This window comes from Aphelocoma coerulescens, chromosome 10 (genome assembly GCF_041296385.1).
Source record: "Aphelocoma coerulescens isolate FSJ_1873_10779 chromosome 10, UR_Acoe_1.0, whole genome shotgun sequence".
Classification (NCBI taxonomy): domain Eukaryota; kingdom Metazoa; phylum Chordata; class Aves; order Passeriformes; family Corvidae; genus Aphelocoma; species Aphelocoma coerulescens.
The window spans coordinates 3,397,514-3,420,516 of NC_091024.1; the positions used below are offsets into that span (position 1 = coordinate 3,397,514).

At 43.4% G+C, this 23,003-nt stretch overlaps 1 protein-coding gene across 4 annotated transcripts in view; it reads right to left on the bottom strand.

Annotated features, from left to right (window-relative positions):
* Positions 1 to 1,118: 1,118 nt before the first annotated feature.
* HOMER2 (homer scaffold protein 2) overlaps positions 1,119 to 23,003 on the bottom strand; it is a 55,545-nt gene continuing 33,660 nt past the window's right edge. The window contains exons 3-10 of one of the 4 annotated variants that reach the window (XM_069025300.1): positions 17,184 to 17,315; positions 11,057 to 11,149; positions 9,905 to 9,931; positions 9,622 to 9,761; positions 7,953 to 8,109; positions 5,719 to 5,829; positions 3,637 to 3,717; positions 1,119 to 2,575 (exon numbers count right to left, since the gene is read on the bottom strand). In XM_069025300.1, the coding sequence (XP_068881401.1) occupies positions 2,387 to 2,575; positions 3,637 to 3,717; positions 5,719 to 5,829; positions 7,953 to 8,109; positions 9,622 to 9,761; positions 9,905 to 9,931; positions 11,057 to 11,149; positions 17,184 to 17,315 (930 nt within the window). In that variant the 3' untranslated portion in view covers positions 1,119 to 2,386. Of the gene's footprint in view, positions 2,576 to 3,636; positions 3,718 to 5,718; positions 5,830 to 7,952; positions 8,110 to 9,621; positions 9,807 to 9,904; positions 9,932 to 11,056; positions 11,150 to 17,183; positions 17,316 to 23,003 lie in introns of all 4 variants that reach the window. The other 3 variants (XM_069025298.1, XM_069025301.1, XM_069025299.1) reach the window with 3 other exon arrangements.

The following is a 23,003-nucleotide window of genomic DNA, read 5'->3' on the forward strand; positions in this document are numbered from 1 at the left end:
CTCTTGCAATTGAAGAGTGGCTTAATACATTCCTAATGAACCAGATCTGAGAGAGAGCCGACTAAAGCAGAAAACAAAGGTCTGGATTAACCCAAATCATACAATTTTTTCACAGTCTTTTGCATCCTTTTACCCAGCATCATGTTAAAAACATAATTTATAGTAAAACAGAGAGAGAGGCCCTCAGATTACTCAACAGGAAAAGGAAGATAGAGCATGGTCCTTGGGGCAAAAGCAATGAACCACTGTGAGGAGTAGGGCCCTGACTGCCAGGACTGCTGGCAGCTCTTAATTGTGTTATCCTGTGGTTCCCAGCTGATGCAGGGACCAGAAAGCAGCATGGGAGGAGAGGAGAAGCAGGATGAGCTGCCTGCTAAATTATGGTGTATATCTGACTTTCTATCGAATAAAAAGACTAAAAATGGAGACTACTTGTGCACAACCACACAGTTTCTGACGTCATTTTCAATTTTGAGAAGTCTGATCTAACCCCACATTATGCAACTGTTGAATCTTCCATGCTGGCAAAGTCTAATTTTCACACGCCTACATACTATGTACCTGATTTTTATTTTTATTTTTAAATATCAACAGCCTACAACAATTTTTTTAAAAGAGACTTAAATGGTCATATGCAAGGTCCTAGCTTTACATCCATTGTTTCAAAGGAGTAAAAGCAAAAATACTCAAAGTCCATTCTAACAAACAGGGAATGAAGATAATGTAATATAACAGATGAAATGAAAATTCAAGGGACAACTGCAGACAGATCCTATCTCCACCATGGGGATTATATATTTATCTGCATAAAGGTATTCAATGCATGTTTCATCTACAGCCCACCTTTCTTTTAAAGGCCACTTTAACAATCAAGATGTGCCAAAAAAAAGAAAAAGGCCCCAAAATTCCAAGAAAACATGGCCACTGTGTATCAGTCACTGTGGGAAAGCACTAACATGGTGCTTAACCAAGCTGTCGTCTGAATCAAGCAAATAACAATGTCATGTACACAAAAGTACTTTCCTGAATTAATTCAGATGCCATGTAAACACTCTCAAAACAGGTTATGGAGAAAGAAGAGAAAGAAGCTGAAGGAAGTCCTAGGGGAAAGAGCAAAGCTTGGGCTGGATTCTCCTCTCTGGCCTTTTTTACATCCCTGTCTGTGATGAACTGAACTTCCTTCTCACTGAAGGTCAGGGTATGACCTTGCATTTCTCAAAACACTCTTAGAGCTGCTGAATAACCAGTTCAAGAATAAAAGAGCATTTCTGCCCCTCAGGTGGAGGGTTTTTTTTTTTTACAGTCTAACTTGGTGACCAATTCCTACCCTACTGCCAGAGAATGCAGAAATCATAGGAAAGGACTTTGATTTCATGTGGCCATCGCCCTGCCAGTCTCCTGGGCAGAAATCTGCTTCTGAGCAACATCTTCCAGTAACCTTATGATGCTTTTCAAGATCAATGTCTCCTTCCTCACTGCTGCAGAAGTTAACAAGAACAATCAAGTTGCACGCAGAGGGGTGTGAGTCTTGTACAAACGAGCACCGTAACACTTTTAAAAATAAATATCTGGTCCCCAGACTCAGGAGGGCATTTTTCAGAGATGCACATAATGATGGAACTATATGGGTTCAAAACTGAAGGCCAGAGAGAGGTGATGCTGCTAGGCAAGAGAAGCTGTCCTCACTGACTGGGTAGGACATGATTTCAAGAGCTAAAACTCCTTTCTGCTCTGTTGACTTTGTGCTGTATGGGTCCAGGCAAGCACATGTAACCTCTATCAGAGGTTATCTGAAATCCACTGCATTTTTTTTGGTGAATCAGGCCTGACTGACGTGGTCCCTAAAGATACTGGTATCTGTGTGAAGTGGTTCTCCTGACTGCAGCTCATCACAGGCACATTTTACAAACTGCAGGGGCTCCAGCTAACGTCTCTGCTCCACCAAGGAATAAAGTCAATGCTGCTAAGAGTGCTGATAGTCCAGACAAGAGAAAGACTTCTTTTCTGTTTCTATGGTTGCAACAGCCCTTAAGAAAGATATAAATTTCCCTGCAACAGCTAACTGCATATTCATTTTAAGGTAGATCTAGTTCCAGATTCCTGAGACAGAACCCTCTACCTGTTCCCAACCCCACAAAGCCAGAGCAGCAATATAGAAAGTTTCTAACCTCAACAGAATTCAGTGAGCAGCACGACTGGTTTGGTAAATAAACAAACAAAAAAAGAGAAACCCACCAAAAAAACCCCACAGCAAACTTTCAGCCTCTATGTACAAAACCAATGCAAACAAGTGGAACATTCTAGTTATATTTTGTAAAACACACGTTTGGGATCAACAAAACATCAAACATCCAGACCCTAGATTACAAAAAAGATCTATTGCCATCTAATTGTCAACCCCAAGTTTAGACAGTCCTTGTCGGAAATCATGTAATTCATCTATCTTCCCATCTAGTACATCTAAAAAATTCTTTAATTCAGTTTTAAGGTTGGTCTGCCTATGTTTGCTCTCTTCGACTTCTGTCCTTAGCGTTCTGACTTTCTCTTCAAGATCTTTGTTCTTTTTCTCAGCAGCCTTAAAGAGAAAAGAGACAATAAGATGAATCATAGAGAAGAAGGATGAACAGCATTTCACAGATTAAAGCAACAAATGGCAGCTGGGCTGTGAGAGTTTGCCTGAACTTCTGTAAACTGATTAACACAAGCACCTCTGAGAGCAACTGACATGAGCTTGTCTGATTAAAAGCCCACGCAGGAAAGGACACAGATTAACTGGAAAAGATGCTTTGCATCAGACTTTCTCATTTGCTTGATATCTTCAAATTCAGCTGGATTTAAATCATGCACTGTGCATACATTTCTGTCATTGCTACAGCTGCAGAATTAGACACCGTGCCATCAATTACATACAGAATTATCTACGGTGGTTTAACCTTGAAAAACAAACTTAGAAAATACCGTCTGAGGAATAAAATTTCTTTATTCAGCACTTTGGGATTTATTGGCATTTTTTTAAAGTTCTAATTTGCGTGATGGCTTATTTATTGATTGGATTTTACTTCATTGATGAGACTGCTCATTTTTGTTCTCTTTTCATGCATTAATTTATTGCATTTCCACAAGACCTGAGTCGAGGAGGTGATGCCCGAAGCCCACCTGCCATGGGCACATCCCAGTGCTGCTGGAAAGGGATGACACAGCACACGAACACATCCTCAGGTGAACTTTCACCCCTGGTGGTGAGCAGCTATGCTCATCTGCTTCTTTCCCAAAAGCCTGCCCTGCTGCCACTGCAGCAATCAGCCCCAGGTCCTGGGGAGCTGCTCGACACACGTGGCTGTGGGGCAGCTCCACGAGCCCAGAGCAGCAGAAACAGATACAGGATAGCCTGGAATTGCAGGAGATGGATGCTACATGATCCCAGGCAAACCAATTTCTGCAGTGGAGCTATTTAATCACTCCTGTGCTGGGAATGGCACTGTGTACTTTGCATGTACTTAGCATTTTTTGTTTTTACAAACTGGAGCTCTTTTGCCTTGAAACACTGAAGTCTGAACAGAGAAATGCAAACAGCTACGTGAAAAAAAAAGGAAAGGTACCAACTATTTTGAAATGAATTTCACTGCTAAACTGTACCTGTAATTGTTCAGATACAGATTCACATTCTGACATTAGCTCTGGTATAATTTCACCCTGCTTTCGGAGCTCTTCCAGTTCCTTTGAAAACATAAAAGAAAAAATATTAGTGCAAGCTTCAATTTAAAACATAATGAAAATCTGAAAAGATGAAATGGCTTTGCATATTTTATTGTATTCTGCACAGTATTTGGATGGAAAATAATCAAAATAACCTGCCTGCACTCCAAAATTGCTAATTTTCTACAAGAATATATTTTTTCAATAGATTTTTTACTTTGCATTTCTAAAACAGGCAATGTAATCCAATCTCTAGCATGAATTTCATGAATTACATTAATAGAATCTTAACCAAAACCATATACCTATGCAAAGAATATATTAAATAACAGAGAGATCTGAAGGGCTGTAATGCTACAAGCAATTTATAGATGGTAGCAAAGAGCAAATTAGACAATTTCAATGATGTATGACAGCTAAAAAAAAGGCCAGTGGCATTACCAGCTGCACATACAGAGACATCACTACAGAACACAGGTGTAATGGGCTTTCCTCCAAGGTACAGCTCTGAGAACCACCACCTACCCCTCCCCCAAAATCTCTATTTGGTTCTGGCCTCACCACCCAAACTGAGCAGACCTGATGAAGGGAGTTAATGGAAAGAGAAACTGCAGGAATCTCTGCTGGAAATTAAGACGACTCGAAAAAAAGTGCAAGATCCTCCTCCAGAAACTGCCTGTGTGGGTGATGACCTCCAGAGAAAGCAGGGGTATATCCCACGACTACCTGGACTTGTGCAAAGCATTTGACACTGTTGCACACAAGATCCTGGTCTCAAAATCAGAGACACATGGATTTGGTGGAGGAACCACTTGGTGGATAAGCATCTCCTACATGAGGAGGGTATCAGCAGCTTCTCTCACAAGGCCATGCCATGAGCAGGCTTCATGTGGGTTTGGATTTCAGACCATGAAAGGTTACTACTACTTATGGGTAGTTTAGAGCTAATCAAGAACCTGCTAATGTAAGCATGAAGTTTTAAAACAAGTTAGTGTATTTCCAGCCTAAGTGGAAGATAGGCGTGTAATATTCACAAGTCAATCAATTTTCTGGTTCATTTGGTACAGTAAAAACATGAATCTTGAGGAGAATGCTAGGAGAGAATAAGGGTTGTTACATATGCTATGGCCACAGAAAGGTTGGGAAGACAGCATTACATTTTCCTTTGAAATATAGGGCTGAAAAACATTATATTTATGACAGTGCATCAAAATCCATCTCCCTAAACTATTTCCTTGAGCCACCATAAAACCCCTTAACAGCACTGCTTTTAAGAGCACCAGCAGAGATGCTGTAATGGCACATGGCAAACTTTACTGCACTGCTTTTTCTCTTCAGCCAGCACAGAGCATTTGGTCACTGTGACAACAGAAAAAAAAGAGCTTCCCATTATTTTCCCCACTGTTCAGAGGTTCCAAGCCATCATCCTCCTTAGAAAAATTAACACCCTGCCACATCAAAAATTACAAACTGGGGTACTCTAGATGAATCTGAATTTCTCACTCTTGGCATTAGTCCTAAAATCAGAGGGAGACCATAAACCAGCAAAGCTGCTCACTATGAGCCATCCAGAAAAAGAAACAGGACTTGCTACACAAATGCCAAATTAGTCTGCAAATGATGTCTTTTTAATGACAGTCCTGATGTCTATGGGAATTTCCAGCATGGGGAGTGTCAAATGAATCTGTTCTCAGCACACATCTGCCTGGCATTGGGCACCAAGTTTCACCACTCTGGCTCTTCTACAAGCACAAGTGTTGTGTACATAAAAGTATTGTTGGTTAACCCCTGCCAAATTACAGTGTGCAGGCACAGCACATGAAACATGAAACCACGAAACTTGGATGGAGAAACACTACCAAACAAGGGACTGTACATGGAAAACCTAGAAAGAGGCAACATCCCAAGACATCAGGCTGCTTCTGGTGGTAGGTGAGCCACTCCATAAATCTACATCCCAAGAGAGAAGCAGACAGTCCCACTCAAACATGAAAATGCCATTTTCGTGTTCAGGGCACTCACCAGCTCCTTGTCCTGAAGTTCTGTTTCCAGTTCCTGGAGACGTCTACTCAACTGTGCATTTCTTTCCTTCTCTTTATTTATTTCATTGCACTGTTCCTCTAGTTCTTCAATCTTTAAGAAATGTCAGATATTAGGTGAAATTTTTCAAATTTCTGAAAATCTGGGGCAGAACACAGCTGATGAAATGGACGTTTCCTAAATCATAGCATTTGATTCACTGCAACCAAATTATCGCTTCTTTCCTTCAAAAGAGCCAATTTACACATCCACTAGGAAGCCCTGGGTCTCTATCTATTCTCTCTTACAGTCTCTCTTATAAGTACTCAGGAATGCACAAAACACTGAGCTGCTAAAATAAGTGGAACTGGGGATAAAATCTGCACTTCACTCCCATGAAGCCAACACAAGACTACAAGGAATGGGTTTTTTTAACACAACAAGGAGAAGAAATCTCTTGGGGATTGCTTATTATTCTAGCTGGTGTGTGAGGGACACAACATCAAAACTTTGGAGGGAGAACCAGCTCAGAGCAACATCTTTGTTCTCTCCCTACCTCCTGCTGCCAGCCCTGCACTCAGCTCCCAGGAGATGCACTTCCCACAGGCCGATGGACCAGCTCATTAAAGTATGTACTTTAACTCTCAGCTTCGTGTTGCTTTGGGATTATAACTTCCCTCATTTGAAGGTAGAGCAATATGCAAAAAATTCTGACCCAATTAATAAAGGAGAAGGAACTTCCCAGGGTGCTGCAGTGGTGCAGTGTGAGCATCAAGCAAGGAACCTGCCTGGGGGAAAACCTCAGAAAACCTCCCTGTACAGAGAAAGACAGCAAATTATACAGACAGCACTGCTGCACAGTCTGGCTGGCCACCAGCATGGTGACTTTGAAGCTGCAGCAAGGTGGTGTTTTAATAATTTCTTCATCTCTAGTACAGCCACTGGGAAGTGGCATGTGTTGATGAGAACAACTTTTCTCTGCAACAGTGCAGAAAAGGAAATAACTACCCTTCAAATGATGATATTTTCCTGTAACATACTGTTTTAGTCTCTCACTTCTCCCATATCCACAAGAGACTGGATATAGGAACCCAAATCATGTAACAACTAGTATAAATTTGTTAATGTAACATCAGTTAATACAGCTCTGGTTTGATCTCTGTGTTACCACTGTGCACTCATAAAACACAAGTGAATAAACAGTGAATATCTGCCTCAGAAAAAGGGTTGTTCCACAAGGATTTCCAGTGCCAACAGACAACCCAAACCACCTCCAACACTGAAATACTACTTCCAGCCTACTGACACACAAAAATACATGAAATTCCTTCCCCTCTTCAAAAGCAAATACTAAACAAAAAATATCCTCACCAGACTGATACAGTCTGATCTCTACTTCAAATGTCCCAGTGGTCCATCTAAGCAAGCATGAAAAGGATCCAGCTTTTCCAAAAACATTTAGGATGAACAGGGTGAAATTATCCCTGCAAGCAGTGTTCATGGAAACCAGGAACCCTGGTGCCCATAGGCTGCTGCCAGCCCTGTGTGGGGCTGCTGCAGGCAGTACAGTATTAGCTGAGACAGAACTAATGACAACGCTCAACTGAGACTTCACAAACTTTTAAACTTCCGAGTTCTCTGCTGCAGCCCTTGCTAACCCTGCATCTTACACAGCTGAGAAACGTGCTCAGTAATGAAGGGGAAAAGGCTTTTGACGATGCCTGTTGGCAGGTTTCTGGATGAAATGTGCCAGGTGTTAGTGCTGGAGGACCCAGCTCACAGCCCACAGTGCTGAGGCAATAACTCATTCTCCTGCCTGCTGTTGGGATTTGCTTCTGACACTGAGTGATTCCCAGGCTGGGTTCCTGTGGGCCATAACCACTCCTGCTCATCCGTATCTGGCAGTATTTAAGTGCGCTTTGAAAGGGATATACAACACTAGCCCCACTTTTAGAACCTTTCTGGCTTCTCACCCCAGCCAGCAAGCCCCGCTGACACCAAGTCTCCCAAATCCCAAGGTAGGGAACTTCACACGACGTGGAAGCTCCTCTGATCCCACAGCCCCTGCCCTGTGTGCAGAGGGAAGCAGCTGCTTCAACTCCCCATCCACCTCCCTTTCAAAGACCAAACCCATCTCCTAACAGACACAGCGAGAAAGCCGCAGAGATCCGAAAGAAAGAGCAATGGTGGGAGCAGCTGACTGCAGGGGCAGCTCTCCTGTGGGTATGCTCAGCTACCTTGCCCCTCAGCTGGTCGTTCTCCTCCTTGCAGGCTGAGAACTGCTTCTTCCAGTGCTCGATGCTGGCCGCCGACTCCTGCAGGGCTGTGGACAGCCGCGCGTTGCTCTCCCGCAGCGACTGCAGCTCCGTCTCCCACTTCTTCACATTGGATGAACTGAGAGAAACAGGACACCATGAGGTGGTTTCACCTTGTATTCCCTCGAGTCCTTGTTCTTTACCTGTCTGCCAGCTCCCCCACCGCGGTGTGTTCACCGTTAATTTGTTGCAGTAACACGAAGAGCGCTCGGATGTGTGTAATTGCCTTTAGCCATTACATACCCATGGAGAAGCCTTGATTTGACTGCCTCTGTCAAAACAAAGGCATCTACCAACTCCAGCAACAGTGGCCTGTGTCTGGAACAAAAGCCCTGCTGTCAGAGCAGGCTGTAGGGTCCAGCTGCCCATTTGCACATAGGGTCCCACCCTGGCAGTGTACGGTCCCTGTCACCTCCCGAGCCGTGTGGCTGCAGCACCTGGAGCTGGACACCTGGCACCCCTGCAACAAATCCACTCTGCACATCTGCAGATGGCACAGCAATTCCAAATGGAAGATTTCAGGAGGTTGACATGATCTATATTTGAATTTATTTTAATGCTGAGTCTTAACTATATAAGTGTTACATAATGCTGCAGAATTAAACGACTCATTCCCCAAAGCTTCGAGCTGCAGCACAAAGCACAAGATTAGAGGGTGAATGGGAGGAAGGCTTTGAAACTCCCTGTGTGCTACTTGCTGCCTGCCTGTGGAGGTGTCTTCATCGAGAGGAACGAGCTAACATTATGGTCTGAAACAGGTTAAGCTACTGAAATGTCAATAAAGAGAGATGATGTACTTCAGACATAATATATGCAACCTTGGAATCGCTCACTGGGTAATGCTGCTTACAGTGATGCTTTGTTTTTTAAATACCTTTTTAAGAGTAGCTTGTTAGATTTTCTTTCCATTCACAGAATGACATTCACACGCAAGAGGCAGACCAGGCAGGATCCCAACAGAGAATTATTCTATTTTAATGTCCTAACTTTGCATATTGCAACGCCTATATTTTCACTACAGCTGCAAATTACTCTTCTCAGCATTTTCAAATTATTTATCAAAGCAAATAGCAAAAAATGTGATTTCAAGGGGCTCTGTCCACAATTTAGAAATATCCCCTAAGACTTCCAAGCAGTCTGATGAAATTATATTTCTCACTTCAACTTTTTATGGTTGAGTTCATTCCCTTTCATAATTTTAAATATCCATATCTATTTTCATCAAAGTAAGTGTAGCAAACTCAAAGAGGAAGAAAGATTGGCTTCACATGTTATCAGCAGCAATTGGTCCCCTATGGCTTTAATGTTATTTCTGTAGTTCTAAAACTTCACGAAAGAAGATGGTTATAATAGTTGGCATCAGCAGAATAAAAGAGAGCTTATTTCTTCACAAACTACATCAGGAATAAACGAAATGGTAAATATCTCTCAACTGGACATCAGGATGTACTTGCTAAAATCTGCTCATTCATCCATTCTGCTGCACCATTTTAAATTAATTACAATTTGAACCATTTCTGTCAATATCATTATCCATCAGATAATTACAGCACACTTTTGCAATGCAATTTAGGTTCTACAGGAACTTCACCTTTGGGCTAGAGCAATTTTTAGTTTATCATTCTCAGATTTGAGATGTGCCTCAGCAGGGCCACCATGTGATGCCTTCTCGTCGTCTGTGCCATTCACACTTGAAGCTCGAGTGGAAGATGGAGTTTCACGTCCAGACTCCTGCAGCACAACACACAAACGAACACTGGGTGTCTCCTGCATCTCCTGCAAGACCACAACACCAATTTCTTTGTAATCTTGATCCCACACCACTTGGCTGAGACCTCGGCTCTCCTGGCAGAACAGTGGTAACACACACATACCCTTTTCATCTTGGCTGCAAAGCTGGTCTGTTTAAAGAGAATGAAAAAATTATAATGATACACAAACGGAAGTTCAAAGGGTTCAAAAGTTTTTAAAAGCTTTTACCCTGATAAGGCTTGTGTTTTCTAAAGGTTGTTTGGGTTTTTTAAGATAATGAAACAATGCAACACACAGAGCACAAACAAACAAATAAAAATAATACTGCTCCTCCAAAGAGATACTATTGACACACTGCTTGGTGCTGACCACCAACAGAGAACAAACAAGGTGAACTACAAAGATCATGACCAAAGTCTTTACAAAATGAGTATCCAAAGTCAGCCACTCAGATCGATATTTGTGGGCCCCACAAACGGGGGTGGTTGCAAGACTAAAACCCTTCAGCAGCTTTTTCTGATCATTCATCTGAACTCCTCTCTGATCAAAATCTATCTCACTTTCCTCTGAACATCAGCCCAGGCCAGGAGCACCAGCTGAACACGGCTCACTCTCACCTAAAGCAGCACACAAAAATACAGCTGACCATGTAGAGAGACTGGGACAACACTCAATTTCTCCAGTTTGTAGGAAACCCAGATCTCCCTGGACACTTGGTGGTCCAAGGTGTGCTGCCTAGGAGAGTGTACTGTGCAGATACACAACACAAGCTTCTTCCAACCCCCCCCAAAGCACTGCCCCTGTTCCCACACCCCAGCTTCCCACCAGCCACCCCTCGGCAAGGGAACACTGGACACAAAGTCAGGCTCTCCACTGGTAAAAGAAATGCCCACAGAAGTGGGTTGGACAGGTGACAAAAAGAAGGATATTGATGAATCTCATTTACTGTCTGCTGAAGCACTACACTGATTTACTTCCCAGTGACTCAAACTATGTTTAACAGTACAAATCAAAGGATGCATAGCTTTGCCTGTTATTAGAAAAGTTATAACAGCTCAAGGACTGCTGAAAAAAATTAGATTTAAATGAAAGTAAAGCGCATGGAGGGATGAAAAATATTCCTCTGACAATGCTAATGTCCAGCAGCTGGCAATTACCTTCAGCAATTTCCATTTTATATACTTTAAGCTGTCTGTCAGAAGCTGGCACAGTCCATTTGAAAATTTAAATTATTTATCCTGTATGTGTACAGGTATTAAAGCTAAATTACAAACCTGTGAATGATTGCTTGAGGTCTCAATTTTCTCTTGAGATCTGTCTCTTGCAAGTTTGGCAGCTTCTTTTACTTCTTGGAACTTCTCTGCAAACTACAAAAAGCCATGAAAGTATTTATTAACATGATTTATCAGCTCTTGAACCATTAATCTTGCTATCTCTTTATGGCTTAGATCTCCAAAAGTGAACAACTGATTTTAATTAATTTAAAAATTTTGGCAAGAAAAAACATTAAATTCTTTGTCAGGATGGTTCTTCCAAAAGAAATGGTGTTGTTTCTAAACGAGGGACATCTCTATAACTCTGGCCAACCACAGTAAAAACCCATGGAGGAAAAGGAACTGTTGGTGTCTCCTGGTTTGATTTGGTTCTGTTTATTTCCTCCCCCTTCTCTTTTTCACTCGGTGTTGGCAGTGTATTAAAGGCAAAAGTATTAAAGACACGTGTTTGGATAAAAATATAATCAATGTCTTCTATTCCTAAGAGTAAGTGAATTCAATTAAAGAATGCAAATAAACTCATCTGCAGGAGGTAAGCAAGGGATTATCAAGACATAGAAAAAAGGAGAAGAAGGAGGATCTGAATGTATGATGGAGTCATATGAAAACAGCTTTTCTGGTCTAATTGTCTTATTACTTTCAAAAATACAGGTAGCAGACTTCAGACAAAGGCTTGAATTCTTCCTGCAAGAGGCTTATATTAAACTGGGGGAGGTGAAGGGAAGGAAAGATAAACATGGAAGGTAACAATCCCAACATCTATGAGTTGCTGCAGAACATCTGCTCCAAAGCCAGCCTGGCATTTTTGGAATACAAGTATTATCAGTCAAGGTTGCAGGGCTTCAAACCCTTTAAACAGTGTTTAAAATTCTAAAAGGAGGATTACAAAGAGGGAGAAAAAGGTATAGTACTTAATTTATTTTTAAAATTAGGATGTATCCACTATAAGAATAGTTAAGTTTATCTTTCAACTAAAACTGCTTGGTCTTGCTTGCCTGTGTTTTGAGAAACTTGAAATGATAGAAAGGCAAGGCATTTTAAAAGTTAAAATATAAACAGATGTATTTAATGCACCGTTTGTGAACAAAAGGATTGCCATTATACCCTTGGATAATTCAGAACACTTATGAAAATACTGTAAATAAAAGCATGAAAAAACCCATCCAATTTTACAGTGGGACACTAGGAGCAATCATCATTCACTTAGTGATCTTGCCTTCCAACTTTAGATTCACAGCAGGTATTTAGCATGCACTCTCTGAGTAAAATGCTGGGACTGTAGAGACTGATTAAACAAATCTTCTCCATTTGATCTAAAAGAAATCTGGATTTACATGTGGAGGCATCTGTGTTTTGTATAACGCACACCAATGGCAATTTCCAACAACCACACCCACACACGGTGGTTAAATCCCACGGAGGAGTACATTCTAAAAGGTGAGGACATTCTGGGTGTACCCTAGGATCTGTGAGTGAAGATGGAGCTCTGGGACCCAGCTGCTCCCTCAGAACAGCTGACGTGGCACATGCAAAGCCTGTGCCCTTGGATGGCAGCAGTTGCCATCTGATGGCACTGCAGTCACTGCACGCACAAATGACTTGATTACCTCTGTAGCACTCCACGGATCGTTAAGAACAACCACATTACATTTGTGCCTTTAGTGATTTAACTCTTAACTTTACACAAAGCATCTCTCCTGCTGTGACAGAGCAGCTACAACCAGCTGATTATTTCTAAAATATTGTATCAACAGTAAGGTCTACGTTTGTGTTTCTTGCGGATAGCATAAGGCTGTCTTGAGTCTGTCTTTTATAATAAATCTTTCTCTTTTACAATAAATCTCTTCATCTTATGTATGAAAAATTTATGAGGGTTCTTCATGGACGATACGAAATATGAACAGACAAAAAGAATTGGAAGTGATCTATCAAATTTTATTTTGCAGCTATCTTCCTAAAGCACACAGGAGACTGCTGTGAAAAATTATATGAGCTGGGAAGAAAAGGACATTTTCCCACATCTCCATAATAAGAAATTGTATATGATTGAGCAACACTAATCTTCAATACTAACCCAGTAATGACCTCATTGCATAACAGATTTCAGTCATGTCCCTGGTTCACCAACACGTGTATTAAACACATTTGCATTTCGACAGCGATTGCTGTTCTGAGTGGGGCAGTGCCAGCCCCAGCCCTGCAGCACTGCAACACCCACTGCACAGGAGCAGAGCAGGACGTTCTGCAGCCACCCAGAGCCCGAGGCTGTCTGAGAGTGTGGCACAGCCACCGGGCCAAATCACCGGAGAAATCAGAGCAGACTTCTCTCTAGTAACCAACTGCTTCTGCTCCAAACACAAATAATTGACAGGTCATGGGTACCACAAAATCATGGCTCACCTCCAAGACCTAAGTTGACTTTGACCCCTCAAACCATTACCACAAAAGGGAGTGCTTTCTGAAAGTCAAATTCCTAATGAAAAAGTGAAATAATCTTCTATTCACTTGGTAAGTGTGGTCTCAAGGGGCAATGAAAATCTAAACCCCAAAACCAAATTAAAAAAATTCATAATGTTTCTTCTCCTTACCTCCATGCTTGCCCTCTGGCAAAGTTCCCCAAAATCAGCAAAAAAAAAAAAATTAAAGAAATAAAAGGACTTGAGTAGGAGAGATGGCAACTGAATACCACCCCGAAAGTCCATCACGGATTATAGGACGTGTCTTCCCACGCCCCAGGAAGATGTGTGAGTAAGCTGCAATATGGAGAAGATTTGCTGCTACCAACACTTGTGAAGCCTTTTGGTCAGGCAGCTGCAGCCCACGAGCACTGCTTGATTAGGAGTCTTGGCCAGTGAAATTTAGTGGGGACTCGAGGATGCTACTGTGCATTTCACAAATTACTTAAAGGCTGTTCAAATCTGCAGTCAGTTTGTCACCAGGAGAAATATATATATATATTCAAATAGCCCTCCTTAGCATTTTACACATTAAAAAGCACGACTTTGTACGCATAAATTTTAGGCTCCTGGTCTGGCATTATATTTTATGTCTCCTACTGACAAATTGTGCCAGTATCGGATGAAACAGCTGCTCCCACCCAAAGCAGCCTCATAAATATTTCATCTCCCTCTTGGTTTGCAGAAGGCTGGGTGATGTGACAGCCCCGGGGGAGCACGGCTGTGCTGTGACCCACAACACACACGTGCTTTTCCCCTGCCTCTCCCAGGATGAGCCCTCAGCACGGGCCAGATGGGCGCCCAACACGACTATTTACCCCAGAAAGTGGCCAGTAACGAGCTCTGTCCCAGCCAGGGTGTGCCCAGCTCTGATGCCAGCTGGCCCAGGGGCTGTGTGCTGGGGCAGGGGCAGGCTCTGCCCCGAGCTTGCTGCCCTGCAATGCAGTGACTGGCACACATAATGTGCAAGAGTGCAGAGAAATGAAGCCTAGCGCTTCCCAGGGCCCAGAGGCAGCTGCTTTATGATGTGCAAAGTCTGGCTTTACTGGGTTTGTCACCCGTATAAATCTTTGTCCCCATGCCCTTGACTACCTGCAGCTCCTCATTCAGCACGGCTGCCTCAAAGCACCCGGAGCATCTTCCTTAACCACTTCGTGTGCCAAAGGCAGCAGTACCTGCGCAGCACCAGCCCCCTGCACACCCACACACGCTGTCAGCTCCTGGGATTCCTGTCTCAGTCTGGCTGTAGCCATGTTTGAACAATGCCTTGAGACCTTTCTGAGGCACGGGGTAGGGAGGGGGGAAAGGAGGGGTCAGCAAATCCTGCAAAAGGGGAAAAGGACCCTGAGTAGGACATCAACTCGAAGCCCTGGGATTCTCCCAATCAATGTGAATGGTAATTAGGTTACTGGGTCACGGAATGCAGTTTTCATTAATGGCTCATGTTTAATTTGAACTGCTTTTCCCTATAGGTATGGATTAATGCTTTAAGTATCTCAAGAAAAGCAAGGCATTAGAATGAGGCAATATCTTTTATTAGGCCAAGCAATATACTTAAAAATGCAGGCATTTTTAGGCGTGCTAACCTCTTCTCCTGCCTCATTATTATCTGTTGTTTTCAGGGGACATTTTTCAGCTTTATTTATTTCTATTTATTTTAAGCCAGGGCTATTGATCTCTGGTTTAGTGGAGTTTTAGCGTGCCCTTCCAATTCCTGACTAAGCACTTCAATTATTTCCCGTAAAATAGGCAAGCTTTAATTTATATCTTTTATAAGAGTGTAATGATATTAATATAAAATGAAACTTGATTTTACTATTCCCAATACACTTATATAGCTGTAATCTCACTCTCAACTCTGATCTTTCTTACTAATGGCTCAATAATTAAACTGAGAAGCATAGGCAATAAAGGAGTATCTTTGTCTCATTGCTTTACATGGCAGTAATAAACCAGGTTTTCTTGTATTTTTCAGCTAGATAACTGTCAGAGTTTTGGGTTTTTTCTTTTTTAAAAGATCATCTCAAGCTATTTTCAGAAGTGCTCTGCTTAAGCTCCCTCCCAATATTATGACCAGAAAAAGTCTTTCTGCTGATTTGGGAAGCCTTTCATGCAAGTAGAAGGTTGTATTTTGGGCAGTGGGCTCTTCAGCAGATCATGCAGCGCAAACAAACGTGCAAAATGACCTGGAAAGAAACACAGCTGGTGCTGGTGCCCCTGTACCCACACAAGAAGTTATTCAGATTGCCTCTAGTCTGGCCACGTGTACACTGACAAGCCGCTTTCTGATACCAGCAGTGCATTTCTTCTCAGGACGTTCTTCTCTGAGCAGGTTTGCAGAGTATGGCAGAATTTCTCAGATTAGGCTGCAAGGTCCTCCAAATGCACCTCCTGCCTCACTACAGTGTGCCCAGTGCCTTATTATGTTATTTGTCTCTCTTCTGCTGAGCCAGACTCGGCACCTCCTGCTCCACGTGGCACCTGGTGCATGTTTAGCCCCAGCCTGCAGCGAGGCACCACGTGGTCATGTTGCAGAGGTGTAACTTCAGTAATCCAGGATTAAAAATTACTATCCAGAGGTGCTAATTCTCTCATTCAGTGTCCAAAGGTTGCATTGTATCATGTTTTATCTGTTACTCAAAACAAATTATTCCCCTAGGTCCATTTTAATCCTCCCCTATTCCCACACAATTTATTAGCTACTATGAACACCTCTTTGCCCCAGGAGTGAAGACTATGCATAGGTGAAATGAGCAGTCCTGTACACCTGAGGAAGCATCATAAAACATACCCATCTCCAGCATTTTTAAACGAGCTCATTTTTAAACGAGCTTTTCACATCATGCCTTTATCACCCCTGAAGAACAGATTAATGCCCATGGCACTTTTATGGGCATCCCAAGTCCAAAAATAATTTAACACATGAAAAGGAAAATACCTTCTACCTTTAAGAAACACTTGCAAAAATGCAATTCTCTAGAAATTGTGCAAAGTTAGTAAGACAGACTTACTAAAATAAATTCCTATAACAACTTGCTTGATGGGGAAGTCCTTCTAGTGCAGTGCTCTGCCTTTGCTGCTTTAGACATCACAAGAAACACCTTGCTCTCCTGATCCTTTCCTTATTAAAGCACAGGAGAGGACAGCAACATGAGAGGCTGTGGCATGCCCAAGGACACCGTGCTGAGGTCACTTACGAAGCCCAGTGCCAAGCAGCCAATGCTTCAGGAGTCAAGTATGTGTTAGATAAGCAGGGCTTTTTACTACATGAACAATCATCTCAGCTGCTTGATAAGCACTTGTCAAGACCACTGCTCCAATGACAGAGGAGTATTTTCAGGTGCTGGTTATTCAGAACAAGAGGCTGCTCCAGACTTCACAAGCCTGTTAATGTACCCAGTCCCTGATCCAGGGAAGTGTTTCATTAATACCAAACTCATGGTGAGGGGTCTGCTGTTAACGCAGAGGCAATTTTGCCATCAGCCCTCCCTGGCTACTCATGCCCTGCCCTCAGCAGCACTCAGTGCCACCCACAGACAGTGGGCAATTCCAGGAGATGGGCGACTTGCCCTGCTGAAGAAGACCTGCACAAACACACAGGTTGGAGAAGTGCAAGCCTGCATGAACAAGAAGCAAGGCAGCCTTTGCAGCAATGCAGCGAGCTCGGTTACCTTGGTCAGCTGCTGCTCAGAGGGGAAGCCCAGCCCGAAGACAGTGTTGGCTCTGCTGTCTGCCCACTGCCCGAACTTCTGCGACGTTTTGGTGAAGGTCATGTTGGGGGTGATGGTGCTGTTTATGATCACCTGGTCGCAGACAGAGCAAAAAAGAATTAAAACGCAGAAGTCACATCGGAAATGCATATCCTAGCAACGGTATCATCCAAAGCAATTAGCAGTCTAAATTGGGAAATTGCTGTGTTCAGAAGATTTTTTTTTTCCCCCCAAAACAAAACAGGCTTTTCTTGCAGGAGTTCTGATGTTTTGTCTTGTTTTTCAAAGTGCCATCACAGCCCTGCAGTTAAACACGGCTGCAGGAACGTCACTGAACTCAAAGCAGGGTCAGGAGCTACAGAACCACCCTGGCAGAAATGCAGATCCAAAATCCTCTTTTTTTTTCACATTAGGAAGCCACACAGCCACTGCCCCAACAGGCTCCTGCCTGAGGCCTCCAAGCAGAGCATCCATCAGTAACACCTGAACTCAGACCTGATGGGCAGAGAGAGACATTTCTGCATTTTTCCATTTGTCTTCAGGCCTCCACAAGTAGGATGCCAGAGACATATATCAGAAGTTAAAAAAAACAAAACAGACAACAAAAAACAAGGCAAGGAGAAGCTGACAGCTTACTAGTGAGTTTAACTTGGGAGGGTGGTGAAGTGCATCACCAGCGATGCACATGCAGTATCAAATTTGGGCCTCAGAACAAATGCTTTGCCCCTTTACACATGTTAACTAACATCTGCTTCATCACCAGCAACCCTGAAAGCAACAGTGGTTCTTTTAAGTTAAGAAATAGCCAACAAGAGGAAGGCTGGTGGATGAAGTCTCTAAGGAACTTAGTGGAACAAATACAAAATGTAATCTTGCTAAAAGGAATGAGGTATTATATGAGATCATTAACAAAAATCTTAACTTTATTTTCAAGATACTTTATTATATGAGTCTAGCGACTTCTTCCCCTAGAAATTAATTCATGTACAATGTTCTTTCTGCTAGGAGAATACGAGCTTTCTTTAGTAATGCGTACCATCATTTCCAAAATGCAAATTATGCAGTAATTAAGCCCAATCTGTGGGACAGTTTAATTAACATGATCAGGAAGTATCTTGGCAACTTCATTTACTATGTATTCCAAGCAGTTTTTTCCTAAGCTATCATTTACATTTAGCAAAAAGTGTGAATTAAATTTACCAGAGGAAGATCCTTACTTGCTTCCATCCCCTCCCTGACTCCAGACCTCTGTGCTGACGCTGTCATTTGCTTTCTTAAAGTTTACTCAACTTATTTCCCTACTTTTGCATCGTCACTTTCAAATAAACCTACGATTTTCTGCCATTCCCCACCACTGGAAATTTCACCAGAAGGATCAAGACAGAGTGAGTGGTACCCCTGAAACTGCCCTTTGAAAAGGGGAAGAAAAAGGGCAAGGGGCAGAGGTGATCCTGCAATCAGCACAGGCCAGAAGCTGTGGCTGCTCCACCCCTGGAGTGCTCAAGGCCAGGCTGGATGGGGCTCTGAGCAAACTGGTCTGCTGGAAGTGTCCCTGCCCATGGCAGGTGCCTGAGAACTGGGTGATCTTTGAGGTCCCCTCCAACCCAAACCTCTGTGGTTCTGTTTTTGGGGTCAACAGCTCTTCTGGAGTGGCTGGTGCACAGGCAGAGGTGTGAGCAAAGCTGCCCTGATGTGTTCTCCTCCAGCTAAGTCGTGCAATAGAAACAGCCAACATAAAATCCAAGTGTCATTTCAGTAATGTAAATTAGAAGAAAATCAGAGATTTTATGTAGGGGTTTGACAATGCAAAGGGATTATGATAATACAAGGATTGCATGGTACAGAGAGTCAAAAGAGCAGGAGGAAAAGTTACCACAAACCCCAAAAATCAGGGTGCTCTCCAGAAACGTTAAAGCAAGTGCTATATGTCTGTTTAAAAAGTCTTACATCAGACAGATGAACCACTTACAAATGTCTAGTGTCTCAAGTTACAGAATTTATTTTAAAAACTATGAAATTCCCAGAAATTCCAAGTGATAAAAGTATTATTTCAGTCCTGCTGTGCCTATCAACTTAGACATCTGAGGGGAAAATACAATAAAATGACCAATTTGATTGAAAGGCAAAAGCTTCACTCACTGAGAGCTGACCCTCAGAAGAATAAAATTCCTCCATACCTCCTACAATAATCATTGAGAAAATACAAACATATAAAAAACCCGCACTAAAGTCATCTTTTACAACACAGCTCAATATTATCAGATGTGATAAAAGGAATAATGAAGGCTGCAAACTGTAAACCAAGGAACACTTTATTGAGCAATGAAATGCACTACACTAGCTGAGCACCTTAGAAGTTAATTTTTTTCTATGGCCAGTGAATCCAAGGAAAGGCTGTGGTGAGCACACACCTCCCAGAAACTGACAATTCATCTGTTAAATTTATAACAAGCTGCTATTAGTGAAACTGCCTGGAAGCCAGCTCTACCTTTCCCTTTAAATTCTCCTCTGTCAGTCAGGCACTTCAGAAATGCTCATTCCTACAGAGAAGTGAAAACCTAAGTAGAAGCTTAGGAGATTAAATCAGAGTTTCTGTGAGTTCAGAGGAGGTGGATGCTGAGGGTACACTGTGCTTGTTCACCCGATCTTCCTGCCCATCCTCACCCCATCTGCCTGTACACTCACTTCCCCACAAATCTGGCCATCATTTCAGAGCAGTGGCACTCCACTGGCATGGGAACAACCACACTGGCTGTGTTTAAGAGAAAGAAAGGGTGCTATGATTTCAAAGAACAATGAAAACTGAGGCTTGCAGGTGTTCCTGCCAGGTAAGCCAGCTTATCCCCACTCCTGAGGCTGGCTCACCCTGGGCTATGTGAGACCAGAAGGAGAGTGCTCCCCACCACTCCTCTCCACACTCCTCCATCCTCTGGGCAGATGGTCTCAGCTGGGCAGGAGGCAGGGGGAAGCATCTGTGACCACCACAACAGGAAAGGTCAAATAAACTGGGAAATTTTTCATTTTTTTTTTTTTTTTTTTTTTTTGGTGAAAGTATGAGCCAGACTTTCCAAATTTCAAAAGAAGGAGAGAAGGAAAAGGGCACTATTTTGCTGCAGGCAGGATGAGCCCCCAGGCTCTTTTCCATCCCTACCTGCAATCCAGCATGATAATTCTATGAGAAAAGGCCGCTCATCAATTCAAATACTCTGCATTTGCTCCTCATTTGTATAATACACACACAGTGCAGTTCCAGCTGCATCACAAAATGGAATAAACTTGTGGACTTTCATCCAGGATAATGGATTCAGAAGACAAACTACTCTCTAATCAAATGCAATCAATCCCTGAAGTGGTTAAAGAGTTCTCCCTAAAGACAAAGGCAAAGAGAAGCATAATATAATAAGCACCTTACAGAATAACAAACCCATTCATCATACTCAGTTGTCTTCATGTGGTTAAAAAAAACCCCAGCCTTTGCTTTCACCTACAAGCACATGTATCAGATGGAAAACATTCCTGATACACCTGCATGAGCCAAACAAAATCTCACGCTCATTTCCCTTCCTTTGGGAGAAAAATCAAACCTGAGAGATCTAAATTCTTATCTGAAGATGACACAGAAGTATGTTCAGAGCACAAGGTAGCGCTACATCACCCAGAAATGACTCCAGACGTTTAGCAACACACTGGGCACATTCATCAGATAGAAGTGAATGCAAATGAGCTAGTGTAGAGCAGAACATTCACCGGCTGAAACACACCCATCCTGCTGCCTTCCCACGGAGAGAAACTGCCACATAAATCGAGAGGGAAGAGGTCACAACACGACCTGAGAGCACAGAAGGAGAAAAACGAATTGGCAGCTCCTGCTGCTTGCAGTGTACGAGCAGAGCCCACAAACGCAGCTGCTGCTTCTTTTCGGGGGACATTCCCCGTGTTCGAGGGGCTCCACCCCCGCACACCCCGCACCACAACAGTGCACTGAAGGGGAAAAGCCGATGTGGCTCCTGGAAATGCATCTTGCCAAGCTGCTGCCTCGTTGGCACAGGGAGAAGGGGCGCGCTGGCAGCTGGAGCGCGGAGCGGGAGCAGCACACGGGCTTGGCCAGCTCGGCTCCCAGCGCTCGCCCCGAGCCAGTCAGCCTCGGCTTGCCAGGTTCACAGGAGGGAAAAGCAGAGAGGAGAGCGAGCTCAGCTCCAAGGGGAGGAGAGAAGAGATCGCGGAGTGCATCTGGCAGAGCCACGGGCACAGCCCCGAGGAGGAGGAGGATGAACACACCGGCAGGAATCTGCCAGGACACTTACCCAAAAGGTGATGAGCCATGTCGGCCAGCCCTGCCACCAGCTTCTCTGCCTAAGAAAAGACTGAAATAACAGCTATGAAATAGCTGATAAATGCATTGGCCAATATATTTTGGAACTGTGTTAAATTAAATCAGAAAAGGGCACCTTATTCTGGGACAAGAGTGCCAGATTAGGAATTATTCTGGAATTTCCCCTTTAAATTCACATCACCTGTTACTCTGAAATAACCACACCTCTAGAAAAGCCCCAAGGCTCCAAGCCATAGGATCTACTCCTTAAGACTATATTAAAATCTCCCCATTTCATTTTCACACCTCTGAATACGAGCTTCCAGTTTGCAGCCCTTGTGAAATTTAATTTCCTCAACCCACCAGGCTGCTAATCTTCAGCAAAGATGTATCCCAGTCTAAAAACAGAATTGCAGAAGGAAAGAAGCTGCTAATCCTCTGGCCATAGCTATCACAGGCTCAGCAGGTTCTTCCAGCTCATCAAGTCGACATGAATCAGAATGGGCTTGTGAGACAGGATGTGAAGATGAGGAGTCAGAGGTGGATTTACAGAGAAATTCTTCCTTTATCCCTGTCCAAACCAGACCACTACAATCCCAAATGTTCAGCAACACTTTTATGGAATCAGCCCACCTGCATTTCCATGATCTGTATTATCCTTTGCACTCTCTACCATCCTTCCTACCTCTGCTTCTAGACAGGATGTAACATCTTTTCACCAGTATGTCACTGGTGATAAACTGCTCATCTCATTTCCAGTCCTGGACAGCATGCACACACACAAACACACACACACACACAAACACACACACACACACATGCATTGTTAATCAAGGCAGAGGTAATAAAGGGAAAAAAGAGAGTCCCCTGCTGAGGCCACCAAATGGAGTAAAGCTAGGGAAGCACAAAGACACACAAAACTGAAAACAGCAATGGTGCTTGTTCTAGCTTTGCTGTACCTGCTGCACCTGACACGCACATGGCACTTTCCCTGGGACAGGCTGAGGGTATGGAACAACTAGACTGGGAGCTCTCTAAGTGTACACTAAGAAGAGCACGGGGTTTCTCCACCTTGCTCTTCCTCCTGCTGCACTCCCCCACGGGTGCAGGATGGGGGAACCGAGCACAGGGCAGGCAGGAGCCACTACCAGGCTCTCGCTCTGGTTACCCTTCATTTACCCCTACGGTGCAGTGAGCCTGGCCTGCTGCTGCTGCTTTTCAGGAATTTCTGTTCTACACACTTAACCAGGACAGCAGCTATTTCACCCATCACTGGACTCCAAAAGCTTCCAGGTATTTCTGCAGGAGGCGGGAGTGGAAGGGGAACCGCAGCGGTTCCTGCGAAGAGGGAGATGCCAGGATACCCTGCAAGGCACACAGGACTTGCTGCAAGCCTTGGCATTGACCTCCCAACCTGAGCTCCCTCTGCACAGAGGAGACTCTCCTTGTATGGGTGAAGTCTCTCATGA